We start from the raw sequence: 24011 nt of genomic DNA on the forward strand, positions 1-24011 counted from the left end.
GAACCCTGATAAAGCAGCAAATTAGATAGCAGGGCAGTGTAGGAGGCTGATAGTGTCCATAAGCAAAGTATTGGATGCAGTTTTATATGGTCTCAAATGGACAATTATAGCCAACAAATGTATTTCAGCAAATAAAAGTGCTTATGAGTATCTTGGGGTACATTAAAGTGTAATTATTGGATATGATATGGTGGCTATTACTGGGGAGGATATGGTGGTCATGAATGGGGATGATATAGTGGACATTATTTTTGTTGACGATATGGTGGTCAATACTGGAATGATATAATGGTCATGAGTAGGGATGATATGATGGTCAATACTGGGAAGATATGATGGTCATGAGTAGGGATGATGTGATGGTCAATACTGATAAGATAAGATAGTCATTAATGGGAATGATATGTTGGTCATTAATGGGAATATGTTGGTCAATACTGGGAAGATATGATCATCAATACTGGGGAGATTTGATAGTCATTAATGAGGATGATATGGTGGTCATTATTGGGTGATTATTATTTGGTATGAGATGTTGGTTGTTACTTGGTATAATATGGTGGTCATTACTTGGTATGATATGGTGGTTGTTACTGGGTATAATATGCTGCTTATTACTGCTTAGGATATGGTGGTTATTGCTGTGGATGATATGGTGATCATTACTAGGTAAGATATCGTGGTCATAACTCGGTAAGATATGGTGGTTATTATCTGGGATGATATGTTGGTCATTATTGGGTATGGTATGGCAGTCATTACTGGGTAAATATTATGATCATTAATGGGGATGACTGTTTTTCATTATTGGATATGATATGGTGGTCACTATTGGGTAGGATATGGTGGTCATTACTCGGTATGATGTGGTCATTATTGGGTATGATATGGCGGTCATTATTGGGTATGATATGATGGTCATTACTGAGTATGATATGGTGGTCATTACCAAGTATGATATGGTGGTCATTATTAGTGGTCATTATATGGTGGTCGTTACTGGGTATGATGTGGTCATTATCGGGTATAATATGGTGGTCATTACCGAGTATGATATGGTGGTCATTATTGGGTGTGATATTGTGGTCATTATTGGGTGCAAAATTGTGGTCATTGTTGGGTGTGATATTGTGGTCATTATTGGGTGTGATATTGTAGTCATTATTGGGTGCGATATTGTTGTCATTATTGGGTGTGATATTGTAGTCATTATTGGGTGCAATATTGTTGTCATTATTGGGTGTGATATTGTGGTCATTATTGGGTGTGATATTGTAGTCATTATTGGGTGCGATATTGTGGTCATTGTTGGGTGTGATATTGTGGTCATTATTGGGTGGGATATTGTGGTCATTATTGGGTGCGATATTGTGGTCATTATTGGGTGTGATATTGTGGTCATTATTGGGTGTGATATTGTGGTCATTAATGGGTGTGATATTATAGTCATTATTGGGTGCGATATTGTGGTCATTGTTGGGTGTGATATTGTGGTCATTGTTGGGTGTGATATTGTGGTCATTATTGGGTGCAATATTGTGGTCATTGTTGGGCGTGATATTGTGGTCATTCTTGGGTGTGATATTGTGGTCATTATTGTGGTCATTATTGGATGTGATATTGTGGTCATTGTTGGGCATGATATTGTGGTCATTATTGGGTGTGATATAGTGGTCATTGTTGGGCGTGATATTGTTGTCATTATTGGGTGTGATATTGTGGTCATTATTGGGAGCGATATTGTGGTCATTATTGGGTGTGATATTGTGGGCATTGCTGGGCATGATATTGTGGTCATTGGGTATGATATAGAGGCTATTTCCTAGGGACATGCTACAAATTGCAGGGATGGACATTCTGGATATTGTCTAAAATGTCAACTAATGACAACACAGAAGGTCTGGCGATGAATATCACTGGACCGGGTAATTCCATCATGCCATGTCCTATCTGTTTCAATCGGATGGATATGTTGAGATCACCCACAGAAATTTTTTTTTGAAATTAGTCAGATTGACCAATACAATATTGCATCTTGTTAGGACAATTTAAACGATTGTTCTTTGTGCAAGATTGTGCTTAATATTGATTTAAGTTGGTGATAAAATTTACCTCTCATATACAGTCTGCATGACGAGACACTAAAATGTATTCTTTCAATTACATGCCACCCGCTTTTATAACACTACCCTGGACACAATGACAGTATTGGCCTGTATTTTAAGCGGGTGTCATAAAAAGAGAGAACTGTGTATTACCATACCACACCAAGGTCAGCCGAGTTCTCTTGTGCGTCACAGGCAATTTATTTTCTTTCTTTCTTTGTTTTTTATGTCAGTATATTATTCTCCAAACCACCTACTGGGCCTCCAGATATTAACAGCAGTTTTCCATGTGAAATAAACTCATTTTTTGTTGTTGTTGTTGCTGGTTGGAATAGTTGTTTTATAATCGCTGGAGAAATATTTTCAGTATTATATAAGGAATCTAAGAAAATCAAACAATACGTTTTCAATTTATTTTCCCAGCTCTGCGAAGCTCAGCAACCTGCTCCGGGGCTACGAAACATGGCAGCCTGCAGGGTCCGGGACGGAGAGTGTGCGGTAAGGCAGCTGTCATCACAGGGAGTAAAGCAAAGACACACATTTTGACTCTTAGCAGTTTCGTCAGATGCCAAGTGAACCACTTTTAACAGCTATGTTTCAAATGATCTAGTGCTCGACACTTCGGGGTGTTTAATGTAAGCTGGCAATGAGTTTTAATATGTTAGTTATGACTCAACTGGGGTTGTGATGCTAAAGATCCAGTAATCCACTGTATATGATACATGGAGAACAGTTTTAACACCCTCTGCTCCTTGTTAAGCCCGTGGCGACTGTGGAGACCACTTACGAGTGTGGAGCCTTTAGCCTGAGGCCGGGAGAGGGGGGGGTGAGATCTGGAGCTGCCAGATGGGCATTAAAGTTTGAGGCTACCACGGAGCTTAATCAGAAAAAGCTTTAGCCAGGAGTTACGTAGATGGGGAAATGTACTATATAATTGCACTACATTTGGGAGTGATTTGGCTGATGGATTGGCAGACTACAATTTAATTGCACATTTTTCACATTCCCCCATATGGTGTCTAATCAGAAGAAGTTTTACAATCCAGTCCACCAGTTAAACGTCGTGGTATAACGGTGCCTCAAAGCAGAGGACGATCTGGAATCGATACAGTTAAACAGTGAAGCTTGCTCGAGACAGTATATTTTGCAAGGTTGCACTGAACAGCGGTTTCTCAATGCAGCAAATCAAGGTAAAGGTGATCATTCTTTAGGCTTTTTGATCTTAAATGTCCAGAATGTGGGGTTTATGTACTAAGCCTTGGAGAGAGATAAAGTGATCGGAGATAAAGTACCAACCGATCAGCTCCTAACTGTCACTTTACAGGCTGTTTGAAAAATGACAGTTAGGAGCTGATTGGTTGGTGCTTTATCTCTGTCCACTTTATCCCTTTCCAACACTTAGTACATAGACCCCTGAGTTTGAAAAATGACAGTTAGGAGCTGATTGGTTTATACTTTATCGCTCTCCACTCAAACACTTTCCAAGGCTCAGTACTTCTCCCCAATATAGCTTAGAGCAGGCACTGGACCTGGTCACTGTTTTTAGGCAATTTAAAATGAAACATGAAATTTAGATCTCCAAGTATTTCATATGCAGTAGGGCCTTGCGCATGCCGTGGGTTAGGTTCTGGACCCACGCTGAAAACCGAAAATCGCTGAGAACTGGAATATTGCCTTTGTCTGTCGGAAACTGAGATAACTTGCCACTTGGGCAGCACAGACAGAGTTTGTATGTTCTCCCTGTGCTTGCGTGGGTTTCCCTGGTTTCCTCCCACACTCCAAAAATATACAGGTAGGCTAATTGGCTCTCAACAAAAAAGAACCCTAGTGTGTGTCTGCATGTGATAGGGAACATAGGGCCTGATTCAGACCCACTCGCGAGCGGCTGTACGCTCGCAAGTGGGTCGATGGTCTGCACTGAGCATGCGCACGACGGAGGGAGCTCCGTCGTGCGCATGCGCCAGACACGACGAGCGAAGGACTTTCCTTCGCTCGTTGTGTCCGATCAAAGGGGGCGTGCTGTCAATGTTGATTGATAGAGCCAAAATCACTCCGGAGCTTGCGGTTGAAAACCTCAACCGCAGGCTCCGGCTCTGCATGAGGGCCGGGCTCCTTTTTCATGGAGCGTCCTCCTGGACGCTCGTATAGCTGTGGGTCACCACCCACAGGCTATACGAGCGTGCATTTTGATGGCCGCGATGGTCGTGACCATCGCGACCATCGAAATTGCGAGCCGGAGCCTGCGGTTGAGGTTTTCAACCGCAAGCTCCGGAGTGATTTTGGCTCTATCAGAGCCAAAATCACTCCCACTGACATCACTAGTGATGTCAGTGGGCCGGCTTCTGACGGGAGGCGTTCCCGTGGGAACGCCCTCGTCAGGGAGGCACGCCCCCGGCACGCCCACCAAAGGGGGCGTGCTGTCAATCAACATTGACAGCACGCCCCCTTTGATCGGACACAACGAGCGAAGGAAAGTCCTTCGCTCGTCGTGTCTGGCGCATGCGCACGACGGAGCTCCCTCCGTCGTGCGCATGCTCAGTGCAGACCATCGACCCACTTGCGAGCGTACAGCCGCTCGCGAGTGGGTCTGAATCAGGCCCATAGATTGTGAGATCCACTGAGGCACGGATTGATGTGAATGGCCAACTATTATCTGTACAGCGCTGCGGAATATATGTGCGCTACATAAATAACTGGTAATAAAGTTATAATTTAAAGTAAGAAGTGTAAAACTCCTCTTTTTACCGCAACTACACTTAGATGTCAATGTAATAATATAATATATATATATACGGTAAATGGCGTCCTTCTCTAATGTCCTTTCGTTGAGCATGTCAGGCCAAAAAGAAAAGCAGAAAAAAACAGACCAATGCGCCGAAAATAATGAACATAGATAATAACTGAAAACCGCCAAATTATCATTACACCAGAAAAATGGGGCCCTACTGTACAAAAAAATAGAGACAGCAAACGTTAAGTCATGTGACACAATTTTTACACGAGCATATATCGTTATTTGGAATAATAATAATAATAATAATAATACCAGAGGTAATAGAATACACTTAGAAGGGCAATTCCAAAATATAGTATAATAAACACTAAGACAGGATAACCGCTGGCGTCACTTTTTCATTTGCTCCCATTCAACACTTTTTTCTCAGTTACAAAATAGTGTCCTTTAATAAGTGAATAGCGACCAGATTAACCAAATATAATCTTCAAACAAAATTGAACAATAAATTTACGGTTTGAGTGGAAGTGATCGGTATCGCCACCTGGTGGTTAAAAGTGCTGCTTTTTTAAGATGAAAAAAAAAAATCCTTATTAGTTTTTGTAGAATAATAATATTAATTATTATTTGTATATATGCCATATTTTGCAGTAGTCAGTTTAGTGTGATTTGGGTTTTTGCAAGGTAGGAGGACACCAGTACATGAAGAATGCCGACACAGCCATGTGGGGAACATACAAACTCCACACAGGTAGAATCCTGTTCACAATTGAACTCATTGCCTCAGGTTTGGGAGGCAACATTACTAACCGCAGTACCACTGTGTCATTATAATTATAATTATTGATTTCAGGAGGCTCTGTGTAATTGTCACTATTCTCATGCGTCCTGTTCTCTCTCCTATAAAGTTTTTAATGGTTTAATCAGGAGATGACACAGACATCCACTAAACAACAAACTACAAAAGGGAAGACAATGAACATACAGCTATTCCTGTCCAATAAACAGCTTACACTGCAATTACAGTGCTAAACCTTAAGTCAAGGTTCCTAAACCATGGGCTTGGACGAGAGATGGTTGGAAATATCGAAATGGTATCAGATTTCTCTGGTTCGAGAACAACAAACTTGTTAACGGTAACATTAGACACTTGTTCAAATTTGCGGTTTAAAATGTAGGGCCTGCTTTTGCTGTTAACAATTAAGAACTCCAGAAATTGAAGAAAAATAATTCAGAAATTTGTGACAATCACCTGGAAAAAAAGGTCAAATTTGGGACTCCTCTTCACCGTTTGTCATTCAAAGGTATGTGTACCTGCTCAATTGTACTCAAATCAGCTCGAAAAGTCAAGAAAATCTGGCAAACTTTAGATTTTGAATCGGTTTGAGAATGGTTGTGCCCCTGGTTCATGCACACAGCACATAAAACCGATCTACTGTACAGAATGGGCCTGATTCAGAAATGTACGCAAACCTGATGGTTTATGTACATTTCCAATGGTGGAGCAGGACCTGTTCTGTCTATTTGCAGAATGAGTCCTGTGTGATCGCACGCAGTGCCCCCTGCCTTCGTACCCGGAAAACGGGGACGTGTTGCCCTCGTTTCCTGGGAGTGCTGAGGTCAGGGTCTGTGTTGGAATACGCAGATTTCCTAGCCTCGCAAGCGGGGTGGTGGTGGCCAGTCTGAGTAAACTTCAGCTTACTAAGAGGGTCGACGTGGCACTTCGATCTGCGATGCCGGCTGGAGGCGTCTCTTTCCTTCATATGCCTCTCGTAGGCTTTAGCATATTAGCTGTCCCAAAGCTGATGTACCAAAACAAAATCTGTGACCTGGGCGAAAATTTGTAAGATTTGATACAAGTATAACACATTCACATTAAATGTTGACTAATATGATCATAGAAACAGCTAGCGGTATAATTTACCACAATATGGGGCTCATTCTGAGTTGGGGAGTGAAGCAATTAAAAGAAAAAAGCATACTGTATGGCAAATCCATGCTGCACTGCAGGTGGGGCAGATGTAACATGTGCAGAGATTTAGGGGTAAATTTACTAAAGTGAGAGTTTTTAGAAGTGGAGATGTTGCCCATAGCAACCAATCAGATTCGAGCTATTATCTTGTAGAAGGTGCTAGTTAAATGTTAAGTAGAATCTGATTGGTTGCTATGGGCAACATCTCCACTTTTAAAAACTGTCACTTTAGTAAATTTACCCTTAGAGTTGGGAGGGGGCATTTCCTAGACAAACTCTAAATTGCAGTGTAAGAATAAAGCTGCCCAGTATTTGTGGGCTACATGCAACAGCAGCTGGTATTTACCCTGCATGCAAAAAAATAAATAAATATATATTTGATCTTTATTTTTGCTTTGCCCCTGACTCTGAATCAGCCCCTAAATATAAATATGGTAATCCCTCTTTTCTGAAACTCGATAAGATAAAAGTATTTATTATTAATATACAGTACTTCACATAATATTGATGAATGAAGACAAAATGGGACACATTGTATAAAGTAAAGCAGTACATGACGCACCTTCTGGAATGCATTGTCCAAGGACGAATTTATATCCTTTGCAGCATTTTTTCCTGTAAGACATAAGAAGCTACATTAATTATATATTACAAATACCAGTATTTTACATTGTCTCATTATCACAGTCAATTCAGCCTAGACAAACTGAGCATTCAAGTGAAAACAATAACTGGACCCTACGTGACCCGGGCTGGCCACAAAGCCCCCATACCAAACTGTATTCCTGGGAAACTAGGATCCCGAGCTGGTGGATATAATGACATTATCCAATGGAGTGACTGTCTCAGCAGAACTCAGATTACTACAAACCCCATCAGGGCTCCATTTACGGAAACTGAATATCACTTAATTATTTTGCATTTTAAATACACTTCTGAACGTGGAAAGCCCAGGTAATAAGAACAGACGATGGTAAGAATTACATTTACGGAAAGAAGCCTGAAAAAATTTTTACATCTCAAATGTCTTCCCACATTTTTGGGATAGTGTCAGGTGCTAATACAATCGGCAGTTGGTCCCGCCCCTGTGTATAAACCCACCAATCCACAATGTGCAAAGCAATGCTGCCTAGCTGTCACTCAAACTCTCTAGTTTAGATAGAGAAGCACCACCCTCCTAGCACAGCAAAATTCCTTATCTAGGTACTGTATATAATAATTTGCAATGGTGGCTTTATTTTGTCGTTAAACACTATTCTGTACACCAGGGATGGGGAACCTCCTGCCCGGGGGCCTTATAAGGCCCTCGGAATCATTTGGTCTGGCCCTCTGAGCTTTTTTCTGCTAGCCTCATTTGGCTAGCAGGGTGTGTAGAATGGCACCCTGCAGCCAGAATCTATGCAGCAGTGCCACCTGGAGCATCTTTAGGACGTTTCATACGGTCACACTGCTGCCCTTACAGCTCCCCGGAGCATCCTCAGGACGCTCCAGGCATTGTTGTAATCACCGGCGATTGTGGCTCCGCCCCCTTGTGATGTCAAGGTCGAGGGGGCATGGCCTGAACCAGGCCCGCAAATAATGTTATATATATCAAAATGGCCCTCGGCAGAAAAAAGGTTCCCCACCCTTGCTGTACACCAATTGCATTAGGTTTTCCTTTGCCCATTATATAATCAAAAGCCATTTGATGTGATGTATATTCTGATTTATACAGCTATACAAAGTACAAATATTCATGTCAATCACAGCACTTTTGTGTAGTTTGTTTTCGAATTTAGTAGTTGAGTTTACTGGGATATTTTCTTTGTTTTTTTGCAGTTATATAAAGATAATGAGACACTAGATCTGGAAATAAGACATATAACTGTGGGGAGGAACAGATGACGGTGAGTCCTGTGACCAGGTCAAACGCAAAGCACGTCGCCATAAAGGATGCCGGGCTAAGGTATGATACGTCTACTTTCACTATTAGGAGAAACTAAACACGTGTGTAGGAGACAGCATGTTTAAGGCGCAATGTGACCGAGCCACATTAAAGAAAAACAGCTTTTGGTTATTTTTACGACTCTTGAAGCTTTTATTCCAGATGATCAAAGATTCCTCCTTTGGCCTCTCTGGAGCCTGTAACAAATCCTTCACACATTTATTTTTAATGCTTAGTAAAATAGATATCCTACATGCCTAGATCAGAATTTCATAATGTTTATTGGTGCTCCAGGCCAGTCTAGAGCGGATATCTTCACATACAGTAGAGGCAGACATTAGAGGATTAAACCTGTATCAAGGAATTATGGGTAGACAATGCAAATAAACCAGGTTCTGCCTTATGTTGGATGTAACTAAGTAAATACTATTGTTAGGATCTGACATTTGCACCTCTACCCACCATATGCCAGAATTTCTCTTTAACCACGGGGATCAGCTATACTTCACAATACCCATCAGTTCCTCTGGTCCCCTTCTGTTTGGGCCTATAAAAAGTCACTTCCTGATATAAGTTTTGCTTGAGTATCATGTTTGTATGGCTACAGTAGATCCTTCATCTACTCATCTTGTGTGCCTACCCATCTTGCCTGTGACTATTGCCGTTCTGCCCATCTCAACTGCCGGCTTTGATTGCAAATAGGTTTCCACATTCGCCCAACATAGACTTAATCCAAATAAAGAGCACGGGGGACATTTAATATGTCAGTAGTAACATAAACCTCTAATCCGTCACCATGTACATTCAGGAGCATTAGGGGTTAAGTAGTTAGGGGAGGTATTGTTGTTTGGAGCCAATGGGTGGTTAGTATCTGGCTTTAGGAGAGGTGCAGTGGGGATTTATGGTTAAGTTGGCCTAGAGAAGATCTCTTTCTTTCTGGAAGTTTGACCCACTCGCCCTCCCTTAGGTGGTGTTGTTTGGTGTCAGCTTGATTGGGGGTGGCCTGGTTGCGAATGTTTTATGTTGGGGGTTAGCATTTTTAGGTGTCCTGGGGAGTTACCCATGCAGCTGGGGAGGCTGAGGGTGAGCTGGGGAGATTGGGGACGCCACTGGTCCAAGTGGGTCCTGCACTCCTCGGCTGCATGGGTAGCTTCCCATGTTGTAGTCCCGCAGGGTCAGGTATTAGGATTATGACCTTGAGAGTTGTAGCGGTGGGGGGCAGTTGGTCCCATGGAGTTGAGAATTTTCTGTCGGGCTGTTCAGGCCCGAGTTTTTTATTTTCTATATCATGATTGCATATTTTATGTTTGACATGCCGTTCGCATCCCCGCCACCATTATGATTAGTATTAAGATTTATAAAATTAATAAATAGTTAATCAAGTAGATTATGGTTTATATATAATAAAAAGTTGACCGTCTTTCACGGCAAGCTTTTGTGTCTGCGTTTTATTTTAACATAAGTCTATGGTTGATTGTGAATGAGTGTGCAGGGTGATCGGATGATAGAGAGTTTAAAGGTTCTCAAGAAGTTCTTGGAAGAAAACAAAGTCTTTAATGATGCCTCTATATCCCCAGCGGGGGTGTCAAGTTTTGTGATGGAAAAGAATGGTTCATTACACTTGAATAACAGAAGAATCAAGAATTGGTTTCCAATCCCACTATTCTGTGAAGAGCTGGATAGGATTCACTAAGCCAAAATGTTGAGTAAATTATATTTATGGGGTGCATATAATCTTGTCCACAAATAGTCTGGTGGTGAATGAAAGATTGTCTTTCTGAAGGAATAATGGACAATGAGAAGATTGGGTGACGATTTGCAGATTTGTGACATTAAAAACGAATAAAATATATTTTTAGGGACTTACTCAACAAGTTTGTTGTTGGTTATCTAGATGGCACATTCACATTTTCTTTTCCTCCCTGCAAGAGCACCAATAAAAAAGATTTACACATGGATTCCACAGGGCCGAGGCTGTATAAAATTGATGGACTCCAAGAAATGTTAAGCAAGGTTCATAAGTTTGTTAAGTTCTGTGGACATGACATTAAAGGACTGCTGTCCCAATCACTCAAATAGCCAAGAAGGAATCATCCCTTTACTGGGTATCAAACAAGCATTTTCCCTAATTTCCCTCTGGAACAATCCAACCAGACTATAGTTGTTACAAAACAACATTGTTACCATACTCAGGACTAGGGGTGAGCGGGTTCGGATTTCTGAAATCCGAACCCCCCCGATCCGAGGCCGATCCGAGTCAGGCTCGACTTTTCCCGCCTGACTCGGATCTGAAATCGAGGCAAAACGTCATCATCCCACCTTCCGGGTCTCGCGGGTTTTGGATTCTATATAAGGTGCCCGCGTCGGCGCCATTTTATCACTCGGCTGTGGACAGTGAAGAGGGAGAGTGGGAGTTAGGGCTGGCTGGGCTGTGTAGTGTAATGTAGTGCAGTGTAGTGTTGTGCTGCGCTGTGCTGCTGTTGTCCATAGGGGCTGTGTCCACTCCTCCAAAGTCCATAGGGGCTGGCTGTGTTGTGCTGTGCTGCTGTTGTCCATAGGGGCTGTGTCCAATCCTCCAAAGTCCATAGGGGCTGGCTGGACTGTGTTGTGCAGTCAGTTGTCCATAGGGACTGTGTCCACTCCAAAGTCCTGTGCAGTGTCCCAATCCTAAAGGGGTGCTGTAGTGTTGTCCAGGGGGTGCTGTGTACATCAGGGGTGCTCCCCCCAAGTGCAAAAAAAATAAATATTTTTTCTGTGTTTGTGAATTGTGTGTGCAGTAGCCGCACGTGCATCAACAAAGTAGCGCCAAGTGTGCGCCTGTGTCATAAGTAAAGGGCCGGCTGGCTTGACCGTTAAAGGGTGCTGTAACCCCCAAAGTGCACTCCAAAGCAAATAAAAAATATTTTCTGTTTGTGAATTGTGTGCACTGTGGCTGCACGTGCATCAACAAAGGAGCAGCGCCAAGCGTGCGCCTGTGTCCCATAAGTAAAGGGCCGGCTGGCTTGTCCATTAAAGGGTGCTGTAACCCCCAAATTGCACTCCAAAAAAATTAAAAAATATATATTTTTGTGTTTGTGAATTGTGTGCGCAGTAGCCGCATGTGCATCAACAAAGTAGCGCCAAGCGTGCGCCTGTGTCATAAGTAAAGGGCCGGCTGGCTTGACCATTAAAGGGTGCTGTAACCCCCAAAGTGCACTCCAAACCAAATAAAAAAATATTTTCTGTGTTTGTGAATTGTGTGCACTGTGGCTGCACGTGCATCAACAAAGGAGCAGCGCCAAGCGTGCGCCTGTGTCCAATAAGTAAAGGGCCGGCTGGCTCATTTCTTAAAGGGTGGTGTAACCCACAAAGTGCACTAGTCTCCAACAAAAATAAAAAAATATTTTCTGTGTTTGTGTGCGCCTTAGCCGCACATATATATCACTATAACATAAATGGAGGACCAAACTTTCTCCGATAAAAATAAAATAGGGAAAGATCAAGAACCACTTCCTCCTAGTGCTGTTGCTGCTGCTGGGAGTTGTTCATCATCCCAGAGAGGAAGTAGGAACACCACTACTTTTACTAAACAATTGACCCTCCAACAGTCCTTAACGAGGAGGATGAAGTACGACAGCAGTCATCCTGAAGCAAAACGTATAACTGAGGCCTTGACTGCTATGTTGGTGTTAGACGTGCGTCAGGTATCCACCATTAGTGCAGTGGGATTTAGACAATTGATGGATGTAGTGTGTCCCCAGTTCCAAATCCCGTCTAGATTCCACTTCACTAGGCAGGCGATATCGAGACTGTACAGAAACGTCAGAAAAAGTGTCCTCAGTGTCCTGAAAAATGCGGTTGTACCAAATGTCCACTTAACCACGGACATGTGGACAAGTGGAACAGGGCAGACTAAGGACTATATGACTGTGACAGCCAACTGGGTAAATGTACCACCTTACGCAGCAACAACAGCAGCGTCACCAGTAGCAGCATCTCAGAAACGCCAGCTCGTTCCAAGGCAGGCTACGCTGTGTATCACTGGTTTCAGTAAGAGGCACACCGCCGACAACCTCTTAGAGAAACTGAGGGAAATCATCGCCCAGTGGCTTACCCCACTTAGACTCTCCTGGGGATTTGTGATATCTGACAACGCCACCAATATTGTGCGGGCATTACATCTGGGCAAATTCCAGCACGTCCCATGTTTTGCTCACACAATAAACTTGGTGGTGCAGAATTTTCTGAAAAGCGACAGGGGCGTGCAGGAGACGCTTTGGGTGGGCCGAAAAATTTCTCGCCACTTTTGCCATTCAGCGACTGCTTGCGCCTATGTCATAAGTAAAGGGCCGGCTGGCTTGTCCGTTAAAGGGTGCTGTAACCCCCAAAGTGCGCTCCACAAAAAATAAAAAAATCTTTTTTTTTCTGTCTTTGTGAATTGTGTGGGCTGTAGCCGCACCTGCATCCTCAAAGCAGCAGTGACAAGCGTGCGTCTCTCTGTTAAAGGATGGTGTAACCCTCAAAGTGCGCTCCACAAACAATAAAAAAATTCTTCTTTTTTTTTCTCTTTGTGAAATGTGTGGGCTGTAGCCGCACCTGCATCCTCAAAGCAGCAGCGACAAGCGTGCGTCTGTCTGTTAAAAGGTGGTGTAACCCCCATAGTGCGCTCCACAAAAAATAAAAAATTCTTCTTTTTTTTCTGTCTTTGTGAATTGTGTGGGCTGTAGCCGCACATGCATCCTCAAAGCAGCAGCAACAAGCGTGCGTCTGTCTGTTAAAGGATTACATCGGTGACAGCATCCAAGTAGGCATGTCAGACAGTCCGTACCTATACTGGCAGGAAAAAGAGGCAATTTGGAGGCCCCTGTACAAACTGGCTCTATTTTACCTGAGTTGCCCCCCCTCCAGTGTGTGCTCCAAAAGAGTGTTTAGTGCAGCCGGGAACCTTGTCAGCGAAAGGCATAGGAGGTTGCTTCCACAAAATGTGGAGAAGATGATGTTCATAAAAATTAATTATCAACTCTTCCAGGGAGACCAGCCTCCAGAACGTACAGAGGGACCTGTGGTGGTGGATTCCAGCGGGGACGAATTAATACTCTGTGAGGGTGAGGATGTACACAACACTGAAGAGGGTGAGGAATCGGTGAATGAGGAGGATGACGACGACATCTTGCCTCCGTAGAGCCAGTTTGTGCAGGGATAGATTATTTGCCAGCTTGTTTTGTGGGGGCCCAAACGAACCAATCATTTCAGCCACAGTCGTATGGCAGACCCTGGCGCTGAATTGATTGGTTTGTTAAAGTGTGCATGTCCTGTTTATACAACATAAGGGTGGGTGGGAGGGCCCAAGGACAATTCCATCTTGCACCTCTTTTTTTTCTTTGCATTATGTACTGTTTGGGGCCTAGTTTTTCAAACTGCCATCCTGTTTGCCACTGCAGTGTCACTCCTAGATGGGCCACGTGTTTGTGCCGCCCACTCGTGTCGCTTAGCTTAACTTAGTCATCCATCTACCTCGGTGCAACCTTTTGGACATAAAAACACTATTGTGAGGTGTTCAGAATAGACTGGAAATAAGTGGAAATTAAGGTTTTTGAGGTTAACAATAGCCTAGGAGCAGTAAAATCAACACATTCTGTGATTTTAGCTGTTTTTATGCTTTTAAAAAAAAAATCCAGATCCAAAACACAAAACCCAGAACCCAAAACACCGAAGGGTGGTTTTGGAAAAACCAATCCAGATCCAAAACACGAAGAAAGATCCAGATCCAAAACCAAAACACGAAAAGTGGCCGGTGCACACCCCTACTCAGGACAAAAGAGGCACTATCAAGTTTGACTTTAAAGTCTTAAAATGAGCAGGCCAACAAAGCTACAGTATGTCAAATAATTACACACAGCTCAGTCCGGTTGCTGATAAACTTGAGCTCCCTGTCTTTATTAAAATGCACCCATTTGTTTATGTTAACCTACTGATACCAGCAATCTTGAATCCATTTCCAGGACATATCTTGTCATCATCGTATTCTGGGCCTGATTCAGAGCCAGACGCTATTTGTGCTCGCTCGTTCAGAAAATGGGGCCAGCTATTTAAATTGTGGTCTGTTAACGACTCTATGTCTGAGCGAGCGAACGAAACATGCGCTCGCTATTTTGTAAAGACGCCCCCTGGCCGCTCGCATCCTACGTCATCTCCGCTATTTATTTGATTAATCGAATACATCGAAGGGCGTCTGAACTGCACGCAGTGCTTGTGGTTGGATTTTCCTACCGCAATCATGCAAACAGTTCAGGCTAAGAGACAACCAAGTGACGTGGCCAATGACGCTGCTTTGTTAATTATGCACACCCTTAAAACGCCCGTTTTGACTGTTTGGCACGCCTGTGTTCGGATCTCCACTCCCCGTTTTCAAGCACCTTCCCCTGTTACCACCCACAAACGCCTCATCCTGTCACTCAAATTAGCAGGCACTCGCTATTTTGCGAGAGCTCGATTTCCAACCGCAATGACTGGTTGGCGCATGCGCATTACGACCCATACGCATGCGCAGATGTGCGAACATCGCTCGGAGCGAACGAACGGCCGCTTACGAGCGGCTCTGAATCAGGCCCTATGTTCCACAAACACAACAGTACATAAATACATGCACACACACTCGTGCAGCCCCTCCCCGGTGCCCTAGAACATGTGACATCGTGACTTCAGAGCCGGGGAGCAGCGTCCCACTTTAGTGTCTTTAGACTATCAGGTGCACCATTGGTCGCGCCATCGAAACTTGCACCTGCCTCCAATGTGAGTGATTAAGGGGTCTATTTATCAAGCAGTGAGAAGTGTGGAGAAGTTGCCCATAGCAACCAATCAGCTCCTACCTATTATTTTATACACTGTACTTGATAAATGCTACTTGAAAGCTGATTGCTTGCTATGGGCAACTTCTCCACTGGTTCACTCCTCCACATTTTTCACTGCTTGATAAATAGACCCCAATGTGTCTCTAGGCCTGATTCAGCAAGGATTGCTATTGTGATTACGCATGCAGACGGGCGATTGCTGCGTACTGAGTATGCATCGCAGTGCGCAAAGACGGCACTGCGATCGGGACTGCGATCGCAGTGACTACACACAACCCAACGAAGAGTGATTGTGAGGAAGTGCCGTTTGGGGGTGGTGACGGGGGGTGGTTGGCAAAATGCAGGTTTGCCAGTGCATTTGAACAGTGTTACAGGGGTGTGCATAAATTAGCCACTGCTGAGTAAGGTCAGAGCTTGTGCAAGTGTGCGTGAGGCTCCGATGGTAATCGATGTTACCGATGTTTTCGCAGACTTGCAAAGTATTACAGATGTAAGGTGAGGTGGGCGTCCTTATGTTGTGCTGTGGCGGCATAGCAATCGCACAAATTAGCATATTATCGCAGTGACACTGCATGCGTATGCAGCCGCCATCGCAATAGCGATCCGCGCTAAATCAGGCCCTCTGTACACCACCCGTTTAGTGACACGCCTGTGACACTCCAATAACACGCCCGTAAGACGAACCATCTCCGTGCTCCTGCACTGCCCCAGTACATATCCAAGACACGTGTGCAGCTGGAAAAGATCGACCATTTGCACGAATGTCGGCGTTGCCCATAATGTGGAGGATGACCAAGGGAGACCGTATTACTATTACTGCACGGTTATAATTTATGATACAGCGCCACCTACTGTCCCTCAAGCAAAGTTTCTTAACTCCCTTTTAGGAGACGGTTCAGAATCTCTTCGTATTTATCCAGATTACGTGTGGTAAATAGAAAATAAACAATAGGTACCAATGACAGCAAGAAAACAGAATAGAACAGCAGGGGATCGGGCTATAATGACGCCATTCAACATGAATCGCAAAATCAAGCCCACGGTCCGTCCACTTCACTCAGGAAGTAAGCAGCATGTGAGAGGCCGCCCTACACTCCCTGAAATGCGTTAGTCTCCTGGACATTCCGGGAAAGTAGGTAAGTATGCTTTTGGGGTCCTAGAACATCAGCATACTAACATCTGAGGTCACAACTAACATAATAGGTGTTAGAATATATGGTTAAAGGGTCTATTTACTTTCCGATGGTTTGTCAAAGCCATCGATCATCGGCGTATATATGAGCAATACTGCAGTTTTATCAGCTGCAATAGGAAGTGATGCTACATCAGGCTTGTTTAATGTTCATTCAGTTTGGCATTTTAAAACCATCAGCCGAAGCCATCAATGATCGTCAGCTTTGACAAAAGGACGGATAGCAAATATACCCCAAAGTGTTGTTCCCAAACACGGTACGTTGAACATCACACAGCAGAGGAACTTAGCAAGTCTGATATAACGTGAGATATATAACATTAACCTCCCCCACCAAGAAGATGCAAATAAAAATATCTGATGGAGTTTCTCATATATGATCCTTTTACTCATTTTAAGCTTCTATAACTTGTGAGCCCAGAATGCCTTTCAGTGGGACATAAACCACCCACAAATCACTTCCTATATAAATGTCTGCCGTACAGGAGACCCGCATGGATATTCCTGGCCAAGAGCCCACACTACCTTCCAGGACACCTAGGGCAGCTCGCACTGCAGGAGACATCTATATATAGGAAAAGACTCCTTTACTCAACACTAGATGATGAGTGCTCCAAGTCTGAAATACTTTATTCAGCTGTATAAAGTAAACTTATATATACACTTATATCTAACCTGTTTATGTGCTTTATGATCCCGTATATATATTTATTTTTTTTGGAGCATAGGCCAAGACTTGAACTGCAAAATGTCGTTTTTACAGTCAATCCCGTAACTCCCAACAGACTTTTAAAGACAAGCAATGAAATTCAATGCAAATTAAAATTCTTCTTTTAGTGGGACATCATGCACCAATTTATGTGGTGAAACGCATCATTGAACCATGATGATGTAATTCACAGGGCAGTCTAGGGACGCAGTGGCGTAATTTCTGGTGGAATCTCGTCATTGTAGCACCATTCCCCTGCTGTACAATGCAGTACAACGTGGAATATTGGGCTGCACATCACAGTACCACGCGTTTTGCCTCTCCCTCCTGGGCTTCCTCCTCCGGCATCTCCCTGGCACTCATGTAATAAGTCGGCATGCATGTATGTAAGTAAATCCTTTCATTACGTTTTTATGATTCTAGAGTTTTCTAACATCACATTATCATGTGTTGGCCTCATTATAGAGTTTGGTGCTGTGTTCTAAGGGCCTGATTCAGAGGCGCTCGCTATTTGCGAGCACTTGCTCTGAATCAGGGAGGATTTAAAAAAAAAAAATCTGCCTCCAGGCCGCTCGCATAGCTGTGGAGCTATTGCGATCGGCCTGGCGATGGTCGCGATTATCGCGACCATCGGGCTTGCGACAAGACCCTTGTGGTAGGGTCTCGGTTCCCGCAAGCCCAAGTGAACTTCCTGCTCTAACAGAGCAGGAAGTTCACTACTGACATCACGAATTATGTCTGTAGGGCCGCCCACAAACGGCAGACGTTCCTTCGGGAACGCATGCCGTTTGTCCAGCCACCCCCCTCCCCGCCTACAAAACGGGGCGAGTTGTCGATCAACATCACCTGCCGCCCCATTTTGTAACGAGCCCCGGAGAGAGTGAAGTTCTCACTCACTCTGGGGCTCGCGCACCGTCCGACCATCGACCCGCTTGCGAGCAGCTCTGAATCAGGCCCTAAGATGGGGTAATATAAAGCAGGTAAGGATAAACCTTTTTTTTTTTTTCCATTATCAAGGACGTGTTCCCTAGTTAGGGATCCGATCAAAATGTCAACACCTGAATGTCAACAGGTTCTGAATATTGACTGTCAGAATGTTGACATGGACTCTAGTTTGAAACACAACATGTCGGCATTCAAAAGTATTGACATGGTTAAAATGCTGACATTTTCATGTTGACATTTAACATGTCCCTCTCCCCTGGTGTTGACATTTAACATGTCAACACCAGAATGTCTAATTTATTTATTTTTTGGCTTGTTTTTATGGTTAGGGTTTGGTTTTGGGTTACGGTCAGGTTTAGACTAAAATAATCAAAACATTGTACGTCGAAATTCTGGTGTCGACATATTACATACCGACATTATGAACATGTTTACGTTTTACCAAATTGGTTGTCAGCCTAATGTTTGTGTCGACATTCAGAACCTGTCTCTGAATATCGACTTTTCATAGCACACCCATTAGTAGTAATAATAATAATGATACAGCTGCTACTACTACCGTCCTCTGTTGTACAGCACCTACCCATAGTGAAATATCTGATCTCCCCGCTTTTTCCATATTTATGTTTATTTTGCTTTCTATAAACTGCATTATGCATTCCCAGATGCATGACCCTTACAGGTCTTTCAGGGAAGGAAAACTAAAATAAAAATCAGCATTAAAAAAAAAAGTGGTAAGAAATAGCCGCTGCCGGGACTTGTACAGATTATGATGTCATGCATAGTTTTGTTGCTTGAAAAACTTCTGGTGCCAAATACTTATTCATCCAGCATGTGTCCATGCAGCAGGCATAATACTAACGTACCACTACACTGACAACCAGGAGTCATCTATTGGGGGGGGGGGATTTCCATTAACTCTAACATATACTTGGTGTTATAATTAACAAGGGAACCTCATTAGAATCATACTTAACAAATGAGGGTCATAAACTTCTGAAACTAAACATGACATCTTCCTACGTGTAACATAAAGAGGGCTTCCGTCTCCAGAGAGTGTGTAGTAGTATCTATTGATCCATTGTACTAGTAGCGCATGTTAATAAATGAGAAGTAGTAGGTCCGCAACAGCTGATTGTCGCTCAGTGGCTCCACAAGGTTCTAATACTAAATTAAGACAAACAGCAGCAATAGGTTGATTATTAATAAAGTAGTGTTTTGGCTCGTCATTCGCTGAGTTGCTAGCTATTGTGCTTGGTGCCGCAGGGTTTTACTCTCCTCCATCTCCGCCTAATACTCCTGTCCCTCTCCCCTATCTTCCGCTATTCCTCTTATCGCTCTCACCATCTTCACCTTTTCCTCCCTTACTACTCAGTCGTCGTCCCCTATTGCTCCTATCCATCAATTCCTCCTGTTCTTCTCCAACAGTTCTCTCTATTCCTCCTGTTCTTCTCCCCATCTCCTCTATTACTCCGTCGTCTCCCCTATTCCTCCTGTCCCTATCCCCATCTCCTCCTATTCCTCCCGTCCCTATACCCATCTCCTCCTATTCCTCCCGTCCCTATCCCCATCTCCTCCTATTCCTCCCGTCCCTATCCCCATTTCCTCCTATTCCTCCTATCCCTATCCCCATCTCCTCCTATTACTCCCGTCCCTATCCCCATCTCCTCCTATTACTCCTGTCCCTATCCCCTATCTCCTACTATTCCTCCTGTCCCTCTCCCCTATCTCCTCCTATTCCTCCCGTCCCTATCCCCATCTCCTCCTATTCCTCCCGTCCCTATCCCCATCTCCCCCTATTCCTCCCGTCCCTATCCCCATCTCCTCCTATTCCTCCTGTCCCTATCCCCATCTCCTCCTATTCCTCCTGTCCTTATCCCCATCTCCTCCTATCCCTCCTGTCCCTATCCCCATCTCCTCCTATCCCTCCTGTCCCTATCCCCATCTCCTCCTATTCCTCCCGTCCCTATCCCCATATCCTCTTATTCCTCCCGTCCCTATCCCCATCTCCTCCTATTCCTCCCGTCTCTATCCCCATATCCTCCTATTATTTCCCGTCTCTATCCCCTTCTCCTCCTATTCCTCCTGTCCCTATCCCCTATCTCCTCCTATTCCTCCCGTCCCTCTCCCCTATCTCCACCTATTCCTCCTGTCCCTATCCCCATCTCCTCCTATTCCTCCCGTCCCTATCCCCATCTCCTCCTATTCCTCCCATCCCTATCCCCATCTCCTCCTATTCCTCCCGTCCCTATCCCCATCTCCTCCTATTCCTCCCATCCCTATCCCCATCTCCTCCTATCCCTCCTGTCCCTATCCCCATCTCCTCTTATTCCTCCTGTCCCTATCCCCTATCTCCTCCAATTCCTCCTGTCCCTCTCCCCTATCTCCACCTATTCCTCCTGTCCCTATCCACATCTCCTCCTATTCCTCCCGTCCCTATCCCCATCTCCTCCTTTTCCTCCCATCCCTATCCCCATCTCCTCCTATTCCTCCCGTCCCTATCCCCATCTCCTCCTATTCCTCCCGTCCCTATCCCCATCTCCTCCTATTCCTCCCGTCCCTATCCCCATCTCCTCCTATTCCTCCCGTCCCTATCCCCATCTCCTCCTATTCCTCCTGTCCCTATCCCCATCTCCTCTTATTCCTCCTGTCCCTATCCCCATCTCCTCCTATTCCTCCCGTCCCTCTCCTCCATCTCATCCTATTCCTCCCGTCGCTATCCCCATCTCTTCCTATTACTCCCGTCTCTATCCCCAGCTCTTCTTATTACTCCCGTCCCTCTCCTCCATCTCCTCTTATTCCTCCCGTCTCTATCCCCATCTCCTCTTATTCCTCCCGTCTCTATCCCCATCTCCTCCTATTCCTCCAGGCCTTATCCCCATCTCCACCTATCCCTCCTGTCCCTCTCCTCCATCTCCTCCTATTCCTCCCATCGCTATCCCCATCTCCTCCTATCCCCATCTCCTCTTATTCCTCCTGTCTCTATCCCATTCTCCTCCTATTCCTCCAGGCCTTATCCCCTATTCCTCCTGTCCCTCTCCCCTATCTCCCCCTATTTCTCCTGTCCCTCATCTCCTCCTATTCCTCCCATCCCTATCCCCATCTCCTCCTATTCCTCCCGTCCCTATCCCCATCTCCTCCTATTACTCCTGTCCTTATCCCCCATCTCCTCCTATTCCTCCCGTCCCTATCCCCATCTCCTCCTATTCCTCCCGTCCCTATCCCCATCTCCTCCTATTCCTCCTGTTCCTATCCCCCAACTCCTCCTATTCCTCCCATCCCTATCCCAATCTCCTCCTATTCCTCCTGTCCCTATCCCCTATCTCCCCCTATTCCTCAGTCCCTCTCCTCCTATTCCTCCCGTCCCTATCCCCATCTCCTCCTATTCCTCCCATCCCTATCCCCCTCCTCCTATTCCTCCCATCTCTATCCCCAATCTCCTCCTATTCCTCCCGTCCCTATCCCCATCTCCTCCTATTCCTCCCATCCCTATCCCCCATCTCCTCTTATTCCTCCTGTCCCTATCCCCATTTCCTCCTATTCCTCCTGTCCCTATCCCCATCTTCTCCTATTCCTCCTGTCCTTCTCCCCTATCTCCTCCTATTCCTCCCATCCCTATCCCCATCTCCTCCTATTCTTCCCGTCCCTATCCCCATCTCCTCCTATTCCTCCTGTCCTTCTCTCCTATTTCCCCCTATTCCTCAGTCCCTCTCCTCCTATTCCTCCTGTCCCTATCCCTCATCTCCTCCTATTCCTCCTGTCCCTATCCCCAATCTCCCCCTATTCCTCCTGTCCCTCTCCCTCATCTCCTCCTATTCCTCCTGTCCCTCTCCCCAATCTCCTCCTATTCCCCCTGTCCTTATACCCGATCTCCTCCTTTTCCTCCTGTCCCTATCCCTGATCTCCTCCTATTCCTCCTGTCCCTATCCCGAATCTCCTCCTATTCCTCCTGTCCCTATCCCCTATCTCCTCCTATTCCTCCTGTCCTTATCCCCGATCTCCTCCTATCCCTCCTGTCCCTCTCCTCCTATTCCTCTCCTCCTATTCCTCCTGTCCTTCTCCCCTATACCTCCTGTCCCTCTCCTCCTATTCCTCCTGTCCCTCTCCTCCTATTCCTACTGTCCTTCTCCCCCATCTCCCCCTAATCCTCCTGTCCCCATCATCTCCTATTCCTCCTGTCCCTCTCCCCCATCTCCCCATATCATACTTGGGACAGGCTTGCCTATCGTCCGAATTTGGACGGGAGCCTCTGGATTATCGGGTGCCGCTCTCGGCCCCCCGGAAAGGCTGGTAACCCTCCCGACCTCCCCCCAGAATAAACTAGATACCACCGCAGTGGTGGGAGGGCGGTGATGCAATTTGCATAACGGTATTGTGAAGAGAGGGCGGGGCCATGATGACGCTATCATGCGGCTCCGTCCCCATTGTGACATCAATGAACAGGTACACCCCCCGCTGTTAGCCGACAATCAGCTCCCTCCCGGAAGGAGGGAGCTGATTGTCGGCAAGTATGACTTGGCAACTCTCCATCAATTGTCGGGGAGGCTCCCTGAAATAGTAGCAATCTCCCCGTCTCCCTGAAGAGTCTAGCAATGTCCCTCATTGCACTTTATCTCCATTATGAAGCTGTTATATTAGAAGAAAAAAAAGAGATATATACATTCAAATTATTTATTATTAGTATCATGTCCCTGCATTGGTTTTAAGGCACAATGATCCCTATGGCTACAGGCATTTTCTGAAAAGTATCAGTGTGTACTCATCAACAAATAGATCTTATTAACTGCTTCTGTGCTTATTTACATATGGATGTAAGTCAGGTTTATGACACGCCCCTCAGATGTAACAGTACACGCCCATCACATGTATGACACGCCCCCTCAGATGTAGCAGTACACGCCCACTTTACCGCCGCGCTCATAGGTGCTGCTTTCACAATCTCCCTGAAATGCTTTTTCAAAAGTAGACAAGTATGCCGTATATTTCTCTTGTCCCTCTCCTCCTATACCTCTGTCCCTCTCCCCCATCTCCTCCTATACCTCTGTCCCTCTCCCCCTATACCTCCTGGCCTTATTCCCCTATCTCCCCCTATTCCTCTTGTCCTTCTCCCCCATATTATATGTATCTCTCCCCCTATATTCTCTCTCCTTCCTGTGCCCCCCCTGTACTATCTCTCCCTCCCTATATTCTCTCTTCCCCATCTCCCCCTACTCCTCCTGTCCTACTCCCCTGTCGTTCTTTATTCCTTCCGTCCCTCTTCCCCTATTCCCTCTCCCTTGTCTCCCCCCTGTATTCTTACTTTCCTCCGTCTGCCCGGAGACATCAATCGCACATCGAACATCTGAGTAAACCTATGCTGTCTCAGACAGAGCGTCTCTCCTAAGACTCCGGGGCCACAAACTTTGCAGAGTGTCACTAGGGCACTCCCTGAAAATGGTCACAACATCCCTTCACTTTTCTAACCACCCCTCGTTACCTCTCTCAAATGCTGACTACCTCTAGTGAACCTGGTGCTAGATCGACATTAGGCTACTTACTTATATTATAGACAGACCTTTAGGACTTCTTTTTTATGCTTGTTCAGTGCTGTCACTCACAAT

General features: G+C 45.1%; 1 protein-coding gene across 1 annotated transcript in view; it reads right to left on the reverse strand.

The window, feature by feature from the left end:
• CCBE1 (collagen and calcium binding EGF domains 1) overlaps positions 1-24011 on the reverse strand; it is a 422834-nt gene that overhangs the window by 80385 nt on the left and 318438 nt on the right. The window contains exon 4 of the mRNA XM_088476536.1: positions 7374-7426. Coding sequence (XP_088332662.1) covers positions 7374-7426 — 53 coding nt within the window. The remainder of the gene's footprint in view (positions 1-7373; positions 7427-24011) is intronic.

This window comes from Taudactylus pleione, unplaced genomic scaffold, assembly GCF_031769625.1.
Source record: "Taudactylus pleione unplaced genomic scaffold, aTauple2 ptg000189l, whole genome shotgun sequence".
Taxonomy (NCBI): domain Eukaryota; kingdom Metazoa; phylum Chordata; class Amphibia; order Anura; family Myobatrachidae; genus Taudactylus; species Taudactylus pleione.